We start from the raw sequence: 25,753 nt of genomic DNA on the forward strand, positions 1-25,753 counted from the left end.
ATCTGAGTTTGAGTATCACTTTTCAGAATCTTGGTGATGTGGAACTTTTGATAGGGCGAAAATAACACTTCTTTTTCGACTGCAACAACGGCACTGTGCTTATCCATTGTAATGTATTTGGCTTTTTTATCTAGAATGAAAACAAATAGCACTTCTGTGCCGAACTTCTTTGTCTTTCCTTCATCTGATGAAGTTGATACAAATTGCTGAAACATAATATGTTGTTTTTCTTCAGCATTCTTTACTTGTCCCCTGCATCCCCGATATACTTTAGTTGCTTTAAACAAATGATGTTCTAATCTTTCAGCATGAACCTTCTCCATCGCCAAAATAAGTAGTTTAAAGTAACTCTTGTAATGATAACTGTTGAAATTCGATGTGGGAGTAAGATTTCTCGTTTGCGCATTAAAATCTTCAAATATTTTGAATTTTCCTCCCAAGGTATAAGAAATTAAAGCTATGTGGTATTCATCATCAACAGTTGGATAATCTTCGTTCAGTTGACGCTTCTTCAGTTTGGTAAACACTCCAGTTGCTTCTGTCCATGCTTTGCGATAGATCTCATTTTCGGCAAGCTCGTGCTTTTGAATGTCAAGGATTTTGTCCTCTGATGGTAAATGTTTATCCAGAGCAGCTAGCGCAGTTGTACCGACTCAAATTCTTTTCCTAAGTCAATTACGTGGGTTGAAGTGGTCGGAGTGTAAATATACCTGTAAAATATATCTAATTTATTCACGATTATCGGGTAAACACACAAAGCGGAAAGAAAACCTCTTTTTTACTTTTTTACTTATACTACCGAATGCCGAATGACTTATCACTGATAGTATAGATAGCATTTGCACGAATTTCGAATAAATTGAATTGTTTTATTCAGAATTTGTATAGATAATGGATTATCCAAAACGAACCGTACTATGACCAGTGGGCGTCCAACTTATCGTTACAATGCTTCTAAAACTTAACATACACGAGACTTTTACATCGTTCCTAAATTCTGTGACACTAGATTTACCGAAGCTCGTTGAAGTCGTAGTTTTGACGAAATAGTTATTCAACGAGGGAGTTATAGTTGTTCAAGGAGGGAAAAGTTGGAAATTGCATTTCTAGTGTGTTGTTTGTGGCCAAAGCGTAGCGAGGGCCACAATTCACTTGATCAAATGCAATTTACACAGCAAAGGCTTCCGAAGTTCAGCGGAGGAGAGAAAATGACCAGTTTCTCGCCCGCGTTGTGAAAATACTTGTGTGCAACAATATTTCCTTTCAAATGTTGCCACATCACGGCATATTAGTTTAAATAATATTTGAAACTTTATTGAACACGACTAAACACTATTTTTTATGAAAATACCAAAGTCACTGCGTCTATTTTATTGAGGTATCATCAAAATCGCCAGTGGCAACACACATCTTCCAGGGAAATGGAATTTTTGTTACAGAATCGCCGTCGACACTTATCGATTTTCAATTTGTTCCAATTTCTTTAAGAACATTTAAAAGCCTCGTATGCTTTAATCGTTTAATTTAATGGTGGGATATTACCTTTCATCCATCGTTACGTGCCGAGATTGTACAGTCAACTCGACTTCTAAACTGACTCAATTTTTCAAATTGAAACTCTTCAATTTATACTCTTCATTAATTGCTCAGTTGATTTTACATCACATAATTGATGAAATATCTTCTGGTAAAGACCCGTACGACTGCGTGCAGTCTTATCAATAACACTCGTTAAATCTCTTTAAAAACAACAGATCACAGTTACATCAATTTACTCGTTTAGGACCATTGTGATCCTATTGAATTCTTACTACATTTTGTTTCATTGCAGGGCCTATTATTTGGGAATCGAATTTGGGAATATTTGGGAATATTTGTGAATTTTGGGAATATTTGGGAATATTTGAGAATATTTGGGAATATTTGTGAATTTTGGGAATATTTGGGAATATTTGGGAATATTTGAGAATATTTGGGAATATTTGGGAATATTTGGGAATATTTGGGAATATTTGGGAATTTTGAGAATATTTGTGAATTTTGGGAATATTTGTGAATATTTGGGAATATTTGAGAATTTTTGTGAATATTTTTGGATTAATTCCCAAATAATTACTCCTTTTGAATATATTATCCCAAAATGTTTGGTTTCTATTTTGTATTGTTATCAATAAAGCTTTATAAATCGTGTTTAAATACCATTGACATTTAATCTCATCCATCAGAAGTTTATTTTCGATGTTCACAAATGACTTAGAAATAAACCAGTGGCATTACAGCAGGTATTTTCTATCGTTAAAACTTTTACACCTCGTCTACTTCCCAAATATTCCCAAAATTCACAAATATTCCCAAATATTCACAAATGTTCCCAAATATTCCCAAATATTCCCAAATATTCCCAAATATTCACAAATATTCCCAAATATTCCCAAAATTCCCAAATATTACCAAATACTCCCAAATATTCACAAATATTCCCAAATATTCCCAAAATTCACAAATATTCCCAAATATTCCCAAAATTCACAAATATTCCCAAATATTCCCAAAATTCACCAATATTCACAAATATCCCCAAATATTCACAAATATTCACAAATATTAACAATATTGATTCCCAAACCATGAGGCCGACGAAATCACAGTAGGCACTGCGTTTCTGTTATACAGATAGATGACTTGTTTTTGTTGTATGAGTTAAAACATAATCCTAAGCGGTAGCTCGTATCACTAAAGCCTCCAAATTTGACACTTGTCAATTCAGTGTTCATGCTAGTAGCAGGGCTGTGCCGTAACACATAAATTTTTTGTGGTACCTCCAATGCCGCTGGCTTAAAACACTTTATTATGTATCACAAATTTTATAAGCATGATATCCACTGAATCGTTTAAATTTTATTTAAGTCTACGTCTACCTGGTCTTAAATTTTTGTGAATATTTGTGAATATTTGTGAATATTTGGGAATATTTGTGAATATTTGTGAATATTTGGGAATATTTGTGAATATTTGGGAATATTTGGGAATATTTGGGAATATTTGGGAATTTTGGGAATATTTGGGAATATTTGGGAATATTTGTGAATATTTGGGAATATCTGTGAATATTTGGGAATTTTGGGAATTTTGGGAATTAATTCCCAAATAATAGGCCCTGTTTCATTGTTATCAGTATTTAACGAACCCACTTCTTCCCACATTGAAACTTATTTCCACTTCTTCCCAAATTGAAACTTACTATAGTGATGTCAATTCTAGATCTCTTGCGACTCAGATAGCTAATTAAAAATATCTTTAGAGTACCTTTACCTAGAACCTTTGACTCAAAATGTAAAAATGGTTGCTAGGAATCTCGCGCCGCGTCATTCACAATAATTCACATTTTGACACATTTTGTATAAGGAAGATGTCACTTTGTGAGTTATTGTGAATGACGCGGCGCGAGATTCCCTAACACCGTAACAATGTTACAATTTATAGTACCCGATACTCGATGTTTGTACGTTTCATCTTTAATTTTAGCCAATCTTAAGCATGAAAGGTCAAGCATACATTAAATTTAGTTTTTTTTTTGTTAACTTTTATCAAATCTTAGGAGTCGAAAGAACTCTGCCCGAGTACAAAATCTAGTAAAAAATTATTGAAAACTGTTGAAAGTGTACATACAAAAATAGCATTTTTCGGTATTAGAAATTGTAGATCCATATGGTTTTCTATGGTACGTTCCGTACTTCTTTCTATTGTTTCCTATACACTGTTCTATACTTTTTCCACTCCTTACCTCAAAGGACCTAAATTCAAGGCGTGAATAATCCCTGTTTTATTCACATTCGTAAAACTCAAAGGGTTGTTTACTGCAAAACGTTGAAGACTCCCATCTTTTTAGAGGAGGACCGTCTGGATGATAAGGAATGGATGTCAATGTTATAAGAGCTTACTACTCATTGTCCAATCATTCTAAAATGTCTTGCATGGTGGGCTAACACCCGTAACACCTAATGCGTCCAAAGTTGATAATATTTTCATTTCAATATGAAGTGTTTGGTCTCATCGTAAAGCTGAGATCTGCAGCTTTATGATGATGTTAATTATTTTTTGTTAGAGCTGAGTGCGAGAGATACAGTTTTGGTCAAAGTTTATCAGGGGTAACAAATTGGCATAATAAACACAAATGAGCTACCATAACCCTGTCCCTAAATTGGAAATCCAACTATTTTACTATTTTTCAGTCATTTATAGTAGTTTTAACAAGTAATCCGCTTAAAAAACGACCAAAAGTTTTTTTGTCAAAAAAAAATCTCATTAAAAATTGCTCAAATTTAACACAAAAATGGCAACTGGCCGCTACATTTGGAAAAATCCAAAAAAGGTTTCTTCGGGAAAGTAGTGGCAAATTAAATACTAAACAATAATCCAAAAAGAAATTTTCATTTTCAAAACAAACTTTTGGGGTTATTTAAATTTAACTTGCAAATTCATAACAACCACTGAAGAAAAATTGGAAAATGTGTGGAAAATCGGAAAATTTTGGAGATTTTTAGGATCCTGAAAAAAAGTTTGAACCTTCCTCTTTCATTTGAGCTATATATCACTACGATAGGTGAAGAAATCAGTTCACAATAATTCATTCAAGATGCCGCCAGCGTGATTCTTACTTGTATGGAAATTTTTTTTTTGTCGATATTTGAAAATTACATACCATACAAAATATTGTGTTGGTATATGGAACATTTTTCTCTATGGACGCGATTTTTTAAAAAAAATTCTAGTGGTCACGAAAAATCGTCGAAGTTTGTATGGAAAAATTTTTCCCCCATAGTAGGCCATACAAACTTCGGTGATTTTTCGTGACCACTAAAATTTTTTTTAAAAAATCGCGTCCATACAAAAAATTGTTCCATATACCAACACAATATTTTGTATGGTATGTAATTTCCAAATATCGACAAAAAATTTTTTCCATACAAGTAAGAATCACGCTTCACTGAAAACTTTGAATAGAGATGTAGGGGTTAAGGGTGGGTTTCTTAAGGGCTAGTCATCGTTTTTAAAATCTACTTATCTATATTAATCACTAGCCCAAAGCACACCTTTACAAAGACATAGACCCGTACTAGTAACTTTGAAAAATCACTTACCACCCACAACAAGCATGTAAAATGTGTTCCGTCACTGTGTGTAAATGCTTGTTTTTGCTCGTATGATTTCTTCATTCGCCTCCGGCTCGTTCCACAAAGTTCACACTTGCCAAAACAGTGATGCAACATACTATTTCTCTTATTTTTTAAGCTGTTTTTTTACTCGGGTCACAGCAGTAAAGAAATATTTCTAAATTAATTAGTTTATTATATAACATTCCATAGATAAGAAGGTGTCTGTAGACTGGCTACTGATTATATAATATTTAGCTAGCACCACATTTTTGTTATCACCCTGAACACATAAAAATGAACCCGTCCAAAGGATGAAGATTGTATCGCTTATCTTGGAACTACTCAACATCGTGGAAATTGGTCCTGCTAGCTAGTGAGATTCTTAGTTGTCACTATCGTAACTATCGCACTTTACCATATCTTTGGTCCCACCCAACCCATCTGGCTAAAATTCCTATGGTGAAACGTCGAAAAACGAGTTATTCAAATCGGTTTCGTTTTGCTCAAATTAGAATGTCTAAGTTGGTACAGATAGATGAATATCCCCCAAAAACCACTTACAGTCCCTTTATGTACTTACAAAAGAAGTGATATCGATGGGAAGGACGCTTACAGTTTCGATACGCTAAAACAAATGTGTCACTAATGGCAGATGACTAACTAAATATCTTTTTTCCAACTTTTTCGACGTTATGAAAAAGTGCCGGACTATTTTCCTTACTGTTCACATTTTCCATCAATTTCGTATCTTATACTCACTTTTCGGAAAATCGCTTCAAAATTATTCAAACTTCATCTAAGAATTCCGAAAATTTCGACTGTATCTAGCTTTTGCTTCACTTTGAAACATGGCCCCGAAAAATGGTTTCTATGCATCGAAAGCCAAAATTAAAATTTAAGGAATCATGGAATTGTGAAGCAGTAAAATTTTAAATTTTTGTTTGAGTAGTCTCGCAAAAGTTTAAAAATTTAACAAAATTTGGGGAAAAAGTTTTTTTAGACGAAAATTTTAGAATAGATTCAGATCCAGTGACTGAATATTTTCGAATTCAAATTACATCTTCTGAAAGATTTTACTTGTGTTCAATTTTTTGAAAATAGCTGATTCGCTGTAAAATAAATGATCAATATTCCGGTGGAACGGTTAAAAAGTATTACTTATACGGTCTATCATGCAAAATGAAGGTAACAAAGTTTTTTCTCATGCATTCTCTTCAGCAGGATTTCCAATAATGTTACAAATGTTACAAATAATGTGATGGTAAAAGACCTGATTTTATACAAGGTTCTGAAAGAACAGGTTATGACAACGCTGAGTTGATCACGAGGGCGGTGACACACAATTGCGTCAACGGCTGTGAAGTTTATATGCAAAATGGAACTTAACAAAAACAAAATTCTGAATTTTCGAGAAAAATATTTTCTTCAAGTTGATTTCTGTTTATAAAATCTGGTGTCACCCACGTTCGTGGTTGTCTTAACCTGTTTTTTCAGAACTTTGATTTTATAAACGCACTCACTACAGATAGTTTGAAAAATCATCTTAAAGAAAATATTTTTTTGGAAAATTCAGAATTTTGTTTTTGTTAAGTTGCATTTTTCATATAAACTTCGCAGCCATTGACGCAGTTTGAGTGTCATCGCCTTCGTGATCAAGTCAGGATTGTCTTAACCTGTTCTTTCAGAACCTTAATTTTGGTAAATGTTTTCGTTGCTTTCCCTCGCTTTTTCACTTTTTCGGTTCAAATTTTGAGTGGAGTGTGAACCACCTTGAACTTAGTCAACTATATGGTTTAAAGAAGAGCATCGTCGTTAGTAACGACTCGTTAAAGTCGTTAATCGTAACATGAGGTCGGTTTTTGAACCGTCAAATCACCAACGCAAAAATGTAGTGTTGGTTGTGAAAAATGTAATAATTTCGGTGATTTCGATGTGATTTAATTCAGATTCTGTGCGTAAATGTGCTCCATGTGTGGTGAAAAATTTGGTGTCGTTTGGTGTGATGTAAGTTGCAGAAGAGATGACCCAGTAGACATAAAATGGAGTTTTAGCGGAAGCGCTTTAGTTTAAATGTGTGTACGTTTCCGGTGAAATAAATTAGTGCGAAAGCAACCACTTTGCATGAGCTTTACGATAACACCTTTAGTTAGGGGTGGGTCACATGGCTCATTGTTGATATACATTTAAATGTCTTCCATGCCAAATATAGCGTGTCTTGTGGGCAGCAGCAACAGGAGGGTCAACCAAAGGAAAACATTTGGTAATTTTTTTTTTAATTTTTTTATATTTTAATTATTTATTGTTTGTTTGTTTTTCTTTTCTTCTGCTTTATTTTTAAGAATTAATTAATAAAATTTGAAATCTTCTTTTACACTTTGTTTTGTTTTATGTACGATATATAACAAAAAAGAAACGAAACAAAAAGGCGAAAGATAATAAACTAAAATTATTATTATTGTAAGACAAGTAAAAAAAAGAATAAGAAAAAAAAATGTGAGAGAAAAGCAAAATGAACATTTTTCCCTTTTTTTGTAATTTAATTTTTCTTTCAAATTCATTTTTGTTTTGTTTGTTTGTTCATATTTTAAATGGGTTGGGTTTCATTTTCTTGTTTTTTTTTTATCTTCAATTTTCTTTTCTTTTTTTTTCATATACTTTTTGTTGTTGTTTGAATTTTTTAAATTTATTTACAGTAGTTGTCTAGTGTTGTTGCCTATCTAAGTTATCTATAGTTAATATATTTTTTTCTGTGTGTTTTTTACTTTCTTTTTTTTTGTTTTTTTTTTAATTAATTTTTTCTTTCATTTAATTTTTATTTTCTTCTCCTTCCTTTCTCTTTATTTATTTATTTATTAATATATATTTCTGTATATATATAGAGTCCAGTTTAATATTTTTTTAATTCATTTTTTTTGTCTGTTTTATATCCATCCATCATATATATATTGTGTCTCAGCCAATTAATCCATTAACATTAATTTGCTTTTACTTTATTTTATGTTTGTTTAATATTTTACTTTTATACTTACAGTAATTTACATTTTATTCCATTTTTTTTCATTTTTCATAATTTTTGTTTTCTTTTATTACAAATTACAGCTTTACATTTATCCACTAGATTTTTTATCATTTTTTATTTTGTTTTATTTATTTATTCACTTCTTTCCCTTCCAACAAAACCCACGGCTGTATACAGCCTTGACAAAACCAGCAACATCTTGTCGGTTTTTATTGTGATGAGTTTCACATTTTCTTCCCAATTTCGCAGCAGACAATATCGATTCATTGAATTTCCCCCCATAATTTCACTTTGTCTCATTTTGGCTCCATTATTCATTCGAAAAGAATTCTTCTCTTCCCTTTCCAAATTCTCTTCCCATATTGATCTAACTACTGTCACCGGAATGGCCATTACATTGGATCAACGTCAAGAAAATCGTCAATATTTGAGTGGATGAACCTAAATGAATAAAATTTCCAAAGCAACTCCAATAAAGCTGCGTTCGTTTAGCGCTTATCAATTTTCATTTTGAAATTTCAGCGCACCTGCGGCGTCAATTAAGACATGTAACACACAAAATAAAAATTGAACGCAATGTCTCAACAGTTAGGAGTTACAATTTTCTCGACCGAGTCGGAGTTACGGTGGAAGAATTATCAGAAGGTTCATTTTCAACAATTACAATCCATTCGACGGTATTGAGACTCCACATACGATTTACACGTAATACTATATGTCGTAACGTTGGTAATGCATGTGGAATGCTTGCATTTGTTACTTCTTATAATTCCGAGACTGTATATCAAGACGGGCCTGAATTCTAACATTTAATAAGTAGAAAAACATGAAAACTCTTAATGGTTAAGCAGCGCACGAGGTTTTTACTTTTCTTTTAACTTGTTAGGAAAAGCGTTTTTCTTAGGAGAGGATAATCATCAAGTGACCGAATTGAGTATGAAAAAAATATTTCTTTGTTCAGTTACCTTCACCCACCATTAAGATCGATGTCAGAATGAATGGATGAAATAAGCCGAGTGTCGAAAATGTCAACAAGTTTTCGTGTAACCGAATAGCAAAAAACGGTGAACCAAGGGAGAATGAGATGTTAATCGAAACTCAGAAAAAAATAAATATTTTCTGCTTCAGCAACGTGCTATAATTCCCAACGGGGGTGTCCAAAATTAATATTTCACTTCCATTTTGCACGCATTAAAATCGTGTCCCATTCGCTTAAATTTAAACTATTTACAGAAACTTTACCAAACAAAAAAAAAATGAAAACGGAAACACACACTTTACATCGGCCAAGCATCCCATCGGTATGTACGGGTCAACCGATTGCATGCTAAAATTTAAACCGAAAGTCAAACTAATTCCATATCACAATTTATAACGATTCGTCACTTTAATTTAAAATGCAAAATCACTGAACTGTCGCAGGTAAACCAATTTCGTTGTAGCCAGACTTTAAAAATGAGAGTGGCTTCAGAAACTGGCAATTATCCCAGTCACACGAATTTGCGACACGCTCTTCCCCAGATAAATCAACCAAACATCTTCTTTTTGTGGAAATATTACTTTTGTTAATCAGAAATGATACATCAGGACTTAATTTATGTCTTACGCAACATTTTACCAACGGACTCACATTTCGGTCCAACTTCTGTGAACGAATTAAATTAAAAAGAAAAAAAAATAACAAAAAAAGACTAGCCGAGTAATGACCAGATGACGTGACCATCACTGTCGGCTTTTTCACTTAGTTATTGTAAAATAAACATTGCCATTAACATTAAAGTTTGTTTAGTTTGTCACAACCTACTACATCGTCCCTCTCTTTTTTGTCACAATCATCAGCCGGACAATTCGTCATTCTTATCGCAACGAAACCACAATCACTAGTCCTCATCACTCAGAGCCTCATATTGAGCTAACAGCAACGGTTTCGGTTCCTGTTGCGAATTCCTCTTCTGCTCATCTAGATGTTGTGCACTCGGTGGCATCGATTGCGATAGTTGAACGCTACCAGCCCCGGACGAAACAAATGGATATGTGTAGGTCGCTGTCGGAGCGAATGAAGTCACTGGCGGTTGGGTGTACTGAACAGTGTGATGATCGCTGGCCGATGCTGACGATGATGGAATGACATCTTCGTCGATTATCATTTCGCCCGGTGTCGAACTGCGATCGTTGTCTTTGTGATGCGATTGCGGAGTGATTCGTCGGTCGTGGGCACCGGTCTCGTCGGCTCGCTTCTCGTCTTCGGTTCGCATTGCTTCGACAATGCGATTTTTCACATAGCAATGCAAAGCGAACGGCGATTGTGGCGGTGGTTGAACGGTACGGTTCATATTTTGCATGGTCGGTGCTGCAATTTGATAGAAATGGCCATCGGGTGGTGAAGCAGATTCGTGGAATTGTTTGTTGCGCGGGCTGGGCGGTTGAGCCATTCGGATGATTTGACGTTCGTCGGGAACGGAAGAGCGTCCGGACGAATTCTTATTCGAAGTGGCCTGTTGTTGTTGTTGTTGCTGCTGCTGCTGTTGATGCTGCTGCTGCTGTTGTTGATGATGCTGTTGTTGTTGCTGCTGTTCGTCCTTTGCTTGTTGTTGTAAGCGACGATTGTACTTCCATTGGTCGGTTGTCACAATGCTATCCTGATGATATGGCATGAACGGTTGACGCAACGGCATGAACGGATGTGGACCGAAATCTTTGGCGATTATGGAATCGGTCAGTTCGCCCAACGTTATACTTTTTGTTACAACTTGCGCCCTGCTTCGGTCGGAATCCAATTCGATGTTTATTACATTGGGGGAATGAGATTTTCCGTTGTTTTCCGTGATGGATTGATGAATGTCACGAGCGGTGAACTGTAAAACATAAATGTCAATATTTGGCTGGCATACGAAAATTTTGCTTTCCAACAACTTACAAAGTTTGGTCTGTGTCCATCGCGTCCCATTGAAGTAGGTGGGTCAGACACACTTTGATTGATTTGATGGGTGATGATTGCATCAATCAAATTGGCTGCCGTCAATGTTCCATCAGTGGACGATCTGGGTCCGACGGGTCTGCGGAACGAATTTTTTTTAAATTAAAATCTTTGATCAGGCCACCAAAGGAAACTCTTAAATTTTACCGTTCTCTCTCCCTGTCCCTATCGGCCAATCCCCTAGCAGAAGGATCTCTCATGTAACCGGGTCCGGCAACACTAACCAACAATCTGTTTGCCTCTCGCCTCTCACGTTCTTGTTCTTCGAGCAGATTTTGGCTTTGTGCGATTTGCTCCCTAGCCCGATCGATCCTTTCCCGATCCATTCTCTCTCGTTCAATTTGCATATTGCGATCTCTTTCTGCAGCCATTCGTTCCTGATGATGATGTCGTTCGGCTCGTTCTCTTTCAACCTGTGCATGTCGATCTTGACGTTCCTGTAATCGATACTGTTCTTCGCGACGTTCCCTCTCCAGTTGCTCCCTGTAGGCAGTCTGGGATTGTTGTTGTTGACGTCGTTGCAATTGTAGGTCCATTTGATGTTGGTTCTGGGAAATAGAAGGATAAAAAGTTGAGAGAAAATTGAATTTTTATCGGCAGAGCGGGTGTGTGTCTTTTGGAATGTATTGGCATTTCTGGTTACATTTCATTCATCTTGTTCCATAGAATTTACAAATATTAATTTACCTGCTGGTGTTGTTGTTGCTGCTGCTGCTGATGCTGGCGTATTTGCTGTTGTTGTTGTTGATGAATTTGCAACGATGCGTTGGCCATTTGTTCACGAGCAATTTGATGATAACGAATATCGTGATGAGCAGCGACATGTTCAGCTGGAGTAGAAACATTAACGGACTGTCGTTTTTCGTCTTTGTGGGGTACAGGCAAAAGTGGTTGCTGAACGGCTACATCAACGAGAGACGAAAAGGCTTCATGACCTGTGAATAGTTAGAATGTATAAGTAATGGTTGTTCCTACGCAAATTGGCGCAGATTGACTTACCAGGAGGTGGATAATGATGCTGCTGTAAAATATGCATGCGATTGGCAGCAGGACTCGGAGGCTTTGAACCAGTGTGCCTTTGGATGACACCCTGTCGCTGAGGTGGTGGTGTTCTGTGCGGACTTGGTGTGCTAAAACAAACTTAGTTATAGGAATGTTAAATAAGGGGTATCACAATCAACTCTCACCTATTCGTGTGTTCAGCTGGTGATGCACGACTCATATACTCGGCCCTTGATCGCTGTTGTTCTTTTTCATAGTAAAGAGATGCCGGCGATCCAGCTATCGAACTAGATCTTGGGGATGGTGATTCTTTATCCGAACGTTGGCCACCTCGCTGTCCATGCATTTGTTGCGATGTAATGTAATCGTTCATGATGATTTGCCGCGAACTTAGTTGTTGTTGCTGATCCAATGGGTAAGCTGCCGTCCGTGGATAAGCTCCAAATGTCGACGACTGAGAATTCGGTTGTTGCGATGGAGGTTGAGCTGGACTGTAACGATTATTCTTGTGGAAATCGTAGACTCGTTTATCGGGAAGGTGATGCGACGGCAAATGAACGGGTGTGCCTTGCGTTATCGAGCCGAGTTTGTCGGCGTTGGGTGGCGTTTGTCGTAGAATGCTATCGAATCGTGGACTGTGTGTGGTCGAGCTTTGAACATGAATGGTTTGACCGACTGTATTAACAGGAGTGCCATGTGTGATGGATCCCTTCGGTCCAGATTGTTGGGTAGGTTGTTGTTGTTGTTGCATTTTTGGACTCAATTTCGGGGTTAATTTCGCCTTTGACAAATTTTGTTGCTGTTGTTGTTGTTGCTGCTGCTGTTGTTGTTGTTGCTGTTGTTGTTGTGAAATTTGATGTTGTGATTGTTGATTTCTATGGCTTTGCATATTGTGGGGCTGCGGCTGTTGAGATATTGAAATTTGACTGGGAACGGTGGATACGTACACCGATGGTGACTTGATGGACCTGGACATGTCAGGATGATAGCTGAGAAATGGTGCGGAATTCTGTGCTGGAATGTTTTGCGAATTATTTGTTGTATGAGGATCTCTACTGTACATGGTGACACCGGTGTTTTGAGGAAGCTTCGAATGGGCTGGTGGAGGAAAGCTTTCTCTCGAAGGTTTCTTAATGCTCAAATCAAGCGTTTGTGGTTCTAGGTCAGTCCTTTGCTGCTGCTGCTGCTGCTGCTGCTGATGTTGTTGTTGTTGTTGTTGCTGCTGCTGCTGGTGATGATCCAGTGAGGATGTCGATTGCTGTTGTTGTTGCTGTGAATTGGATTGTTGTTGCGATGGACTCGGATGAACAGGAGTAATTGTTGCTGCTATTTGAGTTGAAATTGTGTGAGGATGGTTTAACACTTGCTGGGAGTGTCCATGTGAATTGACTACTGATAAAGTGGCCAATCCTTCTGGCTGACTTGGACGGTGAATTTGCTGTAATTGAGCGCTCGGCTGCTGCAGCTGTTGAGTGGATTGTGTGGTATGGGTTTGTTGCACTTGTTTTGGAACTTCATTGCGATATTCTCGGACAAACGTAATATCCGGTCGTGAATCGATTGACTGCTTCATCGACGCTGGAGGATTTGGTTTTGGTGGTGGAGGCTGTTGACCAGTTTTCAATGTTCTTTCTATCACATTCAACATAACATCACGCATATTAAGCTCAGAACTTCCAACAGAATCTCTGGGTCCATTTTGCATTGTGGATGGAACCATCGTTATTGTGGTTTGGTTTGGATACAACAAAACTTTGGGACTGTGACGATTTGCAGGCGACGATTCATTCTCTTCGTCAGCAGTTTCAGTCGCAGAGCTGTCGTATTCTTCCAAAGCTTTTTGTTTCCTTGGAGCTTGAGCAACTGGTGGAAGCAATCGATCGTCTTCAAATAACGGTTTGCTTGTAGGAGGGGCAATTGCGTCAATGATTTGAACTTCTTCCTTGATGATAGTAGACTGACCGGGATTATTCGGACTTTCTGCTGAAGCAGTATCACTACCCGCTTCACGTTCATCGCCTGATGATGCACTCATGTCAGATTCGTCCCCGTCGGTCACCACCGGGCGTCGATCCTCATTCGGATGTAGCTTGAAGTATTCATTTAACGCAACGTCGAACGAATATTTTTTCTTGCAATGATAATAGAAGCTCTTCAGTGCAACAGCCGATTTGCCCAAACTTTCGGCCAACTGTTGCCATTTCGGGCCAACATCTTGAAGTTGCTGTTTAAATTTGGCAATTTCCTCATCCGTCAAATTCGTGCCGAGCAAATGATGGCCCATCTTTCGTTTTATCTTAATCAAACACGCCGAACAACACTTTGAAACATTGGGCGGTATCTGAAATTCTTGCATCAACGGATCACGAATTTCGGGTGCCAATTCGAACAGTCGCGGTGGAAGATTGCGGAACCGTTTGACACGATGATCTTTCGGATTGGGACAGGTTGGCAACGGACAGCTGGTGTATCGATTACGAACGGATTTGCATTGACACGAACTGCATACACGAGCACCGGGTGGAATTTGATCGTCGGGTATACCATACTGTTGACCGCGACCTTTTTCCAATGGACGAGTTCGTATGCACAGCTCTTCTTTGCACACAAAGCAGGGAAGAATTTTTTCTGCAAATTGAAAGAAAAAAGAAATTTATTTTACTGGGAAATTGATTGAGTCTTATGATTGACAGTGGTTTTCATTTTAACCGATTCATCTATTTCACTACAAAAAAAAAATCGATGCAACAGATCTCGAAGTTGAAAACCGTCCATTTCAAAGATTAAAAAAAAAAGAAGAAATCCCCAACGGGCGAGTGGTGCAGTATGAGCGTAATTGTTGGATGAAGTGAAAACAAATACTTAAATCTATTCATGATTTCAATACATCAAAGTGCATGTCAAAAATCATCAAAGCGAATGAAACAAACTCATCATCTTCTATAAGGCATTCAATAGACATGACAAAATGTATCGAGTTACTGCTTGATGTTAACAGTAATTTCAAACAAAATTCAACAAATTCTTACCGGTAAATGCCGGTTTAAGTTTAAGTTGTAAGAGAAAATTATTCGCTCAAGTAAAGTGCCGAGGGCGCAGTGATTTAAGTGACGCAAAATGGGTCAAAATTTAGGGCGCGTAATTTACTACGACTTGAAATTTATTTCTGAGTGTGTTTAAACGAACTTTTGTGAATAGACTGGTCATCCACAGAAGGAGACCCAGAAAATCCACTCCAAAGAGGTTGTATATTGGATACAAAAGTTGTGATTGCGAATCGCATTTGACATGCAGGGGCCAACATGTTGTCAAGAATTTATACCTTCACAGAAACTCTCCGTCTAATTCAATTCCAATTACAATTCATTCGCTTACTGCTACCTTAACATTGCCCTATGAAATGAATACACATCTGAAAAAAGCCACTTTCAAATATTAAATACAATTATTTGTTAAAGGAATCAAGCAAACGAAATATATATTCTTTTCTCGTTTTCAATATTTTTTTCCTATTTACTTTTGCATTTTTTAAGCTATGTACGCTCTAGCTATCCATTTATTGAATTAAAAGAGGAAATTCATCATTTCATATCCAATGTAAATATGAAATCTTTTTGATTGTTTTACCCCACCATCCTTGGTAAATTATTTTTGTAAAAAAAAATGTGGATACCGGTTCCTTGGCAATCGCTTTTGAAGGAATTTTCTATCGGAAAAATTGTTAGTTTGCAAAGAGAGTGAGTAAACCACTCGTTCAAATTAAACTGGAAATGTAATTTGGAAAAACTTACTATCGAAAAACTCATCCATGTACCGAATTGTACGTTCATTTAAACTCAAACAAAACTTCTTCTTTTTTTTCGTGGGGAGTATCTTCGCATAAAATGTTTGCAAATAAACGGAAGATTTTTGTGTGTGTGCTATTTGCCTGCCAAATTCCGTTTATTTTTATTTGGGTAAATAATGTTGAAACTGAACGCCTAATTACATTAATAGCATTTATTTCGAAAAAAAAATAAATAAATTGTTTTACGGTTGCATATTTACAGAGCAATGGTTAATGTCGAAACGGCTGTTGTAGATTGAAAGTACTCACAGATTTTGCTGCAGTTAGTAGAATTAAGAATTCAGATTCACAGTAGCTACTATACTATCTTTCTGCGTTCATTATTATCTCGCTTTCCTCGAAATGAGAATAGATTCTCGGATTCGCCTCGAACATAAAATATTCTTTCTAGTTCTTGTAGAATAAAAACCTTTTACTTGAATCCACAAATATTAGCCTTGCTGCGAACTTACTGCTCTCGGGATGGTAGATGTAACTCCATTTTCGTGTACTAATCTCGTTATTTTAAATCTTGTATTTGTGTATAATACAAAGCTCAAATATTTACAAGACATCAACTGCTTCAATCTCTCTCTTCAAAATGCATTCTTACAAGAGACACACTAGTTCTTCTGCATCTACTCGGTATAATTGATGTCTTGTAAGTATTTTTATTGAAAGGACTTTAGCGACTAACACATTTACTACCCTGACTTAGTTACTTATCCACTCTACGCCGGATGGAAAAGAGAGCTACGCCCAGAAATCGAAAAGCTTAGGAAAAAAAGACCATTTTGATCTTCTAGTGTTAATGGATGAGTTTCGAATACAATGAACGAACAATGACAAATTTTTGGGTAGAATTCAAAAATTCCTTGAATTCCCATGGCTAATTTCGAAATGACTGAATTACAAATCATTCCACAAGCAGACATTACATAAAAAAGATTTAAAACGGAGCTAATTTCGGTTTATTCCTCTTGTACCATTAACATTACGATTGCTGCGACCCTCTTTTTCATTGTGTTCAATCAATGGAACAAACACACAACGAAACGCCTACCAAATCCCCTTTATTTTAAACTGCTTATTGAATTTCCAATGAAATTATAATGATTCCACCTATTTGTGCTGTAACTGCCCCTGGATATTCGATGCAATTGTCTGCATCCACATCAATTAACTCATCGTATCATATCGAAAATATTGATCGACACCGCGAGGCAATACGTACAATAATGACTGTGAATGCAAAACATTTCCCAATTTGACTAATCAAAAGCTAATTCAATCAAAAATTGTATTTTTTTTTTATTTCAAACAAATCTCTGGTAATTCCCTGTTCGCATAAATGTTCTTCTTGTATTCCGTGTGTATTCAATTTGCATGAAGACATGCTACAGCACACACACCAATGTTTGGGTGTGCTTTGTACACAAAACGAATGAATGAACCATACGCGATACGAGATGAGCTACAAACTTTGAATTTCACAGACATCATATTTACATTTGGAAAACATTTTCAAGTGGCACCGTCAGTTAATAAATGAATCAGAAAAAAAAACCGAATAATTCCGTTCCGAGTGTATTTGCAAACCATTAAAACAGAAAAATGTAAAAATTTGTCTCTCGTTTCGGTGGCATGTCATTCAGAAAATTCTATGTGCACACATCTGTACACTCCTGTGTTTTAATCGTGTTGGGGTTTTGGAACCTCCAGCACACAAATATTTATTTATGAAAAAGATTCGTTCTCTTTATTCTTAGTTCGTTTTCGCATTTTTTATGTGTGTTTTTTGTCGACATGAGTCCAAGATTTGACATTGTCAAATTAGTAACGAATAATTTAACGAGTTGTGCTTGTGCTATAAAGCGAAGTGATTTTTAGCCCCGTACGAAGTACGAAGGGGCTTATAGGATTACGATGCCGTGTGTAATTGATGGAATTCGAAGCAGACGGTAAGGGCAAAGTGTAGTTAGGGCCTTAGAAGTGAAAAGCTACTAGGGCCCTATGTGTATTTTACATAGAACTCGAGCAAATTTCATTCGTTTTTCGTAATTTTTGTTTCATTTGGAAGGTAATCGAACGCCGAATAGAAAGTTGTTGAAAAAAAATTAAATTTGGGTCCTTGGACTAAGGCCACTACTAGGGCCCTATGTGTATTTTACATTGAACTCGAGTAAATTTCATTCGTTTTTCGTAATTTTTGTGTCATTTGGAAGGTAATCAAAGGCCGAATAGAATGTTGTTGAAAAAAAAATTAAATTTGGGTCCTCGGACTAAGGCCGCTACTGGGGCCCTATGCGTATTTTACATACAACTCGAGTAAATTTCATCCGTTTTTCGTAATTTTTGTTTCATTTAAAAGATAATCGAACACCGAATAGAATGTTGTTGAAAAAAAAAATTAAATTTGGGTCCTTGGACTAAGGCCGCTACTAGGGCCCTATGTGTATTTTACATATAGCTCGAGCAAATTTCATCCGTTTTTCGTAATTTTTGTTTCATTTGGAAGGTAATCAAAGGCCGAATAGAATGTTGTTGAAAAAAAATTAAATTTGGGTCCTCGGACTAAGGTCGCTACTAGGGCCCTATGTGTATTTTACATATAGCTCGAGCAAATTTCATCCGTTTTTCGTATTTTTTGTTTCATTTGGAAGGTAATCAAAGGCCGAATAGAATGTTGTTGAAAAAAAAAATTAAATTTGGGTCCTTGGACTAAGGCCGCTACTAGGGCCCTATGTGTATTTTACATATAGCTCGAGCAAATTTCATCCGTTTTTCGTAATTTTTGTTTCATTTGGAAGGTAATCAAAGGCCGAATAGAATGTTGTTGAAAAAAAATTAAATTTGGGTCCTCGGACTAAGGCTGCTACTAGGGCCCTATGTGTATTTTACATATAACTCGAGCAAATTTCATCCGTTTTTCGTAATTTTTGTGTCATTTGGAAGGTAATCAAAGGCCGAATAGAATGTTGTTGAAAAAAAAATTAAATTTGGGTCCTTGGACTAAGGCCGCTACTAGGGCCCTATGTGTATTTTACATATAACTCGAGCAAATTTCATCCGTTTTTCGTAATTTTTGTGTCATTTGGAAGGTAATCAAAGGCCGAACAGAATGTTGTTGAAAAAAAAATTAAATTTGGGTCCTTGGACTAAGGCCGCTACTAGAGCCCTATGTGTATTTTACATATAACTCGAGCAAATTTCATCCGTTTTTCGTAATTTTTGTGTCATTTGGAAGGTAATCAAAGGCCGAATAGAATGTTGTTGAAAAAAAAATTAAATTTGGGTCCTTGGACTAAGGCCGCTACTAGGGCCCTGTGTGTATTTTACATATAGCTCGAGCAAATTTCATCCGTTTTTCGTAATTTTTGTTTCATTTGGAAGGTAATCAAAGGCCGAATAGAATGTTGTTGAAAAAAAATTAAATTTGGGTCCTCGGACTAAGGCCGCTACTAGGGCCCTATGTGCATTTTACATATAACTCGAGCAAATTTCATCCGTTTTTCGTATTTTTTGTTTCATTTGGAAGGTAATCAAAGGCCGAATAGAATGTAGTTGAAAAAAAAAATTGGATCCTCGGACTGAGGCCGATACTAGGCCCTATGTGTATTTATACTCAATAAATTAAAATTTTAGGGCGACTTGAAATTTTTGTTGTATTTGCAAGGAACGTCGTACGGGGCTTCGTAATTGCGCTATGCGCAATTTCTAAGCTGTACACATTCCATAATAATTTTACTTTAACTACATTAACCGGCGCAATAGGCTTACGGTCAAAGTAGGGTGACAGACGCACTAGGGTCACGTACGCAATAGATATACGGGTTTGTACGGGGCTCAGTCGCAGCAAACGCTCCGACTGTTCTGATGGCTCGTTATAAAGGACGTTAAGCGAATTGATCTATATTTCAGGGCGAAGAAAGAGAATGTAACTCTGTAACACTCACATAGTACGCTTGAACCCCTCAATTTACAAGGTTTTAGAAAATCCCCACCCCCTTAACATGAGCATTATATTCTGACATTTTAATCTTTTTTAAGCGCTTTCCTGTCCAAATAGCAAACTGAAAACTTCACAGTTAGCAAGGCTCCGATCAAGTGCAAGTGGACGTAATTTAGTTCAGGATGACCTGAATCCACTACCAAAAAGACCAGATTCAACCTGACCTGATTCTGGTTCGTTCATTTCGGGTTCAGGTTCCGGGCTAACCTGAAAACATTTCAGATTAATCTGAACCTGACCTGAAGATTCATTCAAAATCAGTCCCTGCTTCACAGACAGATGGTTTAACTAGACTCATAATTTTTGGTTGAAAAGCGACAAACTTGACAAGCGTGCTATCAAAGAAGATAGCCCGTCTAATGTTTATCCAGTCAAAGCACTCAACATTAAGCAATATTTTTTGACGCTTGACGCCAAACGGCAAATGACTTTTGCTTAGAAACATGCTCTTTTCCGATGACACAATCCCAGCAAACTAGTTTAAATCGTTTCAATTTTGCAAATGTTCGATATGGAAATAGAGAAAATTGGAAAACCGGTTTTAATTCACCCGAGAATAAAAATGATTTCGAGCACCGTGTCGGGTAAATTGTACAAAATACCGGGTCGTAAAGCAAATTGAATCCCAGAGGAATACGATTTTTGTTAAACAGAAAATGGAATTAATCCTTGCCACTGCAAATCTGTATTTGAGACAAGGTAGCACGGTGTTCCGAATTAGGAAACTTAATGTTCGAGTATCGATACATAAACTGGTGCGAAATATAAAAAACCGGTTTATCGAAACATTGTTATTGTTGCCGACAAAATATCATCTAGGATCTACCGCCAATAATAATGGAACGAACAACCGCTCGCATTAAATTTTTTTGGGCAACAGCAGCGTTTTTCAGCAGACCAATCAATTACAGCATCGGTTTACCTCTAATGAAATTTCAGTGCCAAACGCATTAAATCATGAAATGTGGTAGAATGGTTATGATACATCATCAGCAACAGCGAAATAAAATCCGAATTAAAGAGAAACTTTTGCAACCACAACATGCCTCAACCCAGTAAATATATAACATCGTTGAATCATAACATCCGTTCATATCAACCCTAATTTACAAATTTTGTTTACAAATAAAATCAGCATTTGAATTGTGAATGAAAAATGAAAGAAAAATTCATGCATAAACGGGTCATTTATTAGTTGGAACGATTGTGGAGAGACAGAGGGACATTTCATCTATTTCAAAGAGAATTGTTGTTTTCGCGTTATTCAATCGAGTTTAAATAAATTGAATGAAATTGCAGAGAATTTCGGTTTTGTTTCGCATTCAGGTTGAAGAAAAACGGAATTAACCTTTTTGATTCCGCTGAACTCGTCAAGCAAGTCCTTCTCACATAGATATTTTCATACTTTTGATATGCAATTTAGCTTAAAACATAGAAAGCTTAATCTCAGTTTGTTGGCAAATATTATTAAGCAATTAACCAAAAATTACAAATTGAATATGCTCGACTGAACGCAAGCAGCCGAGAGTTTAACTAGAATTTCATACAACTCTTAATTGAAATTAAAATGAATAATTAAAGCAAGGGGGATATGGTGAAAACACAGCATATTTATCATTCAGACGAATCATCATTTTAAAACGAATGATTTTACTGGTTTTCGGTCTCTCTCTCTCTGTGAATGGCTTTGTTTGAAAAGGAAAGATGAGCAGAGAGAGACAAAAAAAAACAGCCGAAAAAAAAACCGGAACTTCAATAATAAATGAGGATTTTATATCCGATAGTAGAGATAGGAATGCGTTAGGGTCTTCATTATTTCATGAAAAAAAAATTTTTCTGTGGTTTTGCTCTCTGTAGAAATTTTTTATGTGTTAATTGTGTACCCAGGACATGAAATAAGGTACACGTTCATACATTTTTAAACGGAAAATGTTCGCTCTTATTTGCATTTAATTACGAAAATTAGATACAAATCTTACAAACTTCACTTAACTAACTAAATGAGCGCGTAATTTAACGTTCCAGAGGGTTTGATTTGGAGCCCATGAAAAGGAGTTCACAACAGAGCTCATGAAAATTTCATAGGAAAATTGTGCGTTCGCGGGGCGTTCAAAAATGTTATCTAATATAACCAAATTCGAATGTCTCAACCGTTTCTGGTTGATACTTGACATCGAAAGCCAAAATAGTATACCATTATTCATCACGCTCCCCTCGATGCCGAAAACAAATAAAACAAATGAAAAGTAACGTTTCATATCGTTAATTTACAGAAATTGATTCAGTAAAACCGACAAAGACATCGCGTAACATTTAAACGACTTGGTATATAATTAAGGTGAATTGATGCGTAAACAAATAGGCAAGGCAATAACAAGTACTTTTTACTTCCCCGAAATTATAATGATGTTACTGAGATATCAATCAGAAGTCAATAAAAAGCTATTTATTCACGGCCGGTGGAGTAAGATCAAATGTCTTCGATAAAAACAAAATAATTTGAAAGAACTGAGGAATCGGAAGGTCTCGTTACATAATTAAAGAATTTTTTTTTTTCGTGTGAGCTGTTTTGGTTCGAGACGAGGTGAGGTTATTAAACGTGAATCTCGCAAAAATGAAGAGGAGCCAGCCAATCAAAGAATTAAATTTGAAAATAACTATTTCGTTGGCAGGTCTGGCATGACTGAATCAGATCGAATATTTAAAAATTTGACGTGTAAAGGACAACCAGCCCTCGTACCCTTTTAAAAATGTTCTCAGAAAGAGCCTCTTAAAACTCTTATTTACCGCTTAGTCAATAGCGAATGAGAATCTATCAATTTATAGCCACAAATTACTTGCCACGGCCAACATACCTTGCTTCTAATTACATTAATTACTCGAACACCCAACATCCCAAACTCAAATCTGCTGACGATTATATACCGGTAACAATGTTTTTTCTTTCCAATTTAAACTGGTGCTAATTAGTACTTAATTGTCTATGTGGAAATGAAAACGTTATTTGTTAAGTCAACATATTCAAATCCTTCTCTATGCCAAGCACTCTATTTCGAACATTTGTATGGTGGTGAATGATTGCAGACAAAGTTTTAGTTATTCGTCTGCATTATACCATCAGCATTTTAATGTATATCGAAATCGGAACATTGTTTTATGAAAGTCTTGCTGATTTTGGAATTATCATTACACAATCACTGCATATATCTTGTACCTGTACGTGTTCGTGCACTACACTTTACACACAGTACTTTTTGTGTGCATAAAAAGCAGACACGACTGTCGGTTTTTTGAATTTACATTAAGGATTGAATTTGTTTTGAAACTAAATTAAATGGGTGCGTCGTTGCTGTTTTCAGATTAACTCTAACAGATATTATCCTTGCAAACGCAGTCAGTCATTCCACACACATTCAGCAAACGCAGTGTGAACATTATTTTTTTTTTTAATTAATGAAACGTCTGAAAAATCCATTAGCTTCACATAAAATTATATCCAACGAAAATGTGACCGTAGTAATTCCTCAATCAACTATTCAAATTAAGAGCGTTGTAAAACTCCAGAAATTTTATACAATTTTATTTTATTTCCCATCTATATGCACTTTAACAAGTTGTTACTTAGTTCCGTGTATAATTATGCGAGGAGCTAACTTTACATAATCTCACACAACTCGTTCAATGAATTATATTAACGAAATAATGTCAGAACCATTTGGGAAGTATATATCTGGCTGGGGTGCCAACCAAAAATTGTGTCAGTAATACAACTAATATCTCAAAAAAAAATATCTTGCAAATCTAAACCCTTGATTTTAGACACTTATGACTAATTTCCTATTATTTATGCAGCAATTATTGTTCGTAATGTTCTAAGGAGATGCGGGAAAACAAAATGGAGACGTACGAGACTTCGAGCATAACAGTCGCTGATCAACTGACAAACTTTGATAATGACTTTTGTTAATGTAAAATTTCAGGTAAACAGCGCGAAAAGCGCAAAAAAAACTATCGGAAAAACTACCGAAATCATGGTAAACAGAGACGGTTTTGGAAACCCACCTAAAGATAAACACAAAACCGTTATAAAAATATGTTTTACTGCTCCAAAAACAGTGAGAGAAACATGGCGTCAAGTTCCAGCACTCTGACACTTGAAAGCTTAAACTATTGACTATTTAAAACTCCCGAGAATCCATAACAGTTAATAGAAAGTTCTTAGCAAAACTTTTCCGAGTAAATCAGAAAAATACTGAAAGTCCTGAAGATTCTTAAAAATTCTTAACTTTATGAGAAATTTAAGAACTTTTAAGAATTTAATTAAATTCCTTGAATTTCTTGAAAATTTCCAAAAATTGCTAAAAGAATTCTTAAGAATTTCCGAAAAAATTCCTCATAATAATCGCTAGCTGATTGACAAAATGTTCTCACATGGAAAGCATTTTCTCCTGCTACAAAATCATTTAACCGAAATTTTAAATATAAAATTTAATGAAAATTCAACGAAAAATGCTACCCCCAATTTGGCATTTGTGTTTCTGATTAAACCGAAAACATTAAAATAATGAAACATAAAAATCAAATTAATTTTTTTTTTGTCGTTGCTTATGCCTAATGACATCAATTAATAAACCAATTGGTATCGGAACCGCTCATACATTTTTAATTTTTATGAAAATAAATTACCATTACTATTCGACCGTTTACGTGCACATATGGTACATACATAACATAACATACACATGGTAAACATATGTAGAACAATAGGAGGCACCGTTCAAAAATTAGACGTAAGCTTAAGCTGATTCTGTAACCTAAAGTGTAGGTACGTTGGTTAAATCATACGAAAAAAATTGGTTCGATGATTTGAGTCGCAACTATCAGCTATTTGAAGAGTGGTGGCTTCATTATGGTCTACTTCATCAATGGGTTGTGATATAGTTTCGTTCAACGAGAGGGGAAATCAGGGGAAATCAGATGGCGTTGCGAGTAACTCTATGATAAATTTGAATATTTGTATGGAGGATGTAAGATTTTTCTGAATTTAAAAATTTTGGAGTACGGAAATGGAGGTTTTTGATTTTTCTCGTTATAAATAAAACGTTCTGCATCGTTTAAAAATAGTTCCAGTGAATAATTATTTTTTCTTGAAATTTCATGCGGAACTATTTTTATACGACAGAAAACATTTTAATTTTAACAAGAAAAATCAAAAACTTTGATTTCCGCACTCCAAAACTTTTAGATTCAGAAAAATCTCACATCCTCCATACAAATATTCAAATTTATCATAGAGTTACTCCTAGCGTCATCTGTTAGTCTTTCTACATACATGCAATTTTTGCCAAAAACAAGATGGCGAAAATCACAACCCATTGATAAATTCATTCATTTTGTGTGGAAAATAATATTCGTGTGTCGTATAAAACAAAAATGGACGAGTGAGTGTTTATGGATCCATATATCATAATTAAGTGAACTGGGAGAACGGGCATCAATAACGAAATGTCGGTGTTATCTCGCCGGGGCTACCAATTTTATTGAATATAAAACGGTTTACACGAATTAGAGGGGATTTAGTGGATTACATGGCAATTGTTTTAAAAGGGAGTCAGTGTATAACTGATTAGGTTTACACAAATTAATTTTATTGTTCGCTGGCTATGGCCAACATAAATTGGAAGTGTATTAAATGATTACGAATTAGTAATTCTATTTATTTGGAAGTAAACGAATTTTGATGATGAACTTATATTTATCA

The 25,753-nt window shown here is 35.8% G+C and overlaps 1 protein-coding gene across 4 annotated transcripts in view; it reads right to left on the reverse strand.

Annotated features, from left to right (window-relative positions):
• Positions 1-25,753, reverse strand: part of LOC119084021 — a 125,691-nt gene that overhangs the window by 4,822 nt on the left and 95,116 nt on the right. For 3 of the 4 annotated variants that reach the window (XM_037193837.1, XM_037193838.1, XM_037193839.1), the window contains 6 exons: positions 12,340-14,782; positions 12,152-12,282; positions 11,840-12,087; positions 11,300-11,700; positions 11,093-11,231; positions 7,818-11,030 (listed from right to left, as the gene is read on the reverse strand). In XM_037193837.1, coding sequence (XP_037049732.1) covers positions 10,056-11,030; positions 11,093-11,231; positions 11,300-11,700; positions 11,840-12,087; positions 12,152-12,282; positions 12,340-14,782 — 4,337 coding nt within the window. In that variant the 3' untranslated portion in view covers positions 7,818-10,055. Of the gene's footprint in view, positions 1-7,817; positions 11,031-11,092; positions 11,232-11,299; positions 11,701-11,839; positions 12,088-12,151; positions 12,283-12,339; positions 14,783-25,753 lie in introns of those variants that run through there. The other variant, XM_037193840.1, reaches the window with a different exon arrangement.

The sequence above is a fragment of the Bradysia coprophila genome, unplaced genomic scaffold (assembly GCF_014529535.1).
Source record: "Bradysia coprophila strain Holo2 unplaced genomic scaffold, BU_Bcop_v1 contig_732, whole genome shotgun sequence".
Classification (NCBI taxonomy): domain Eukaryota; kingdom Metazoa; phylum Arthropoda; class Insecta; order Diptera; family Sciaridae; genus Bradysia; species Bradysia coprophila.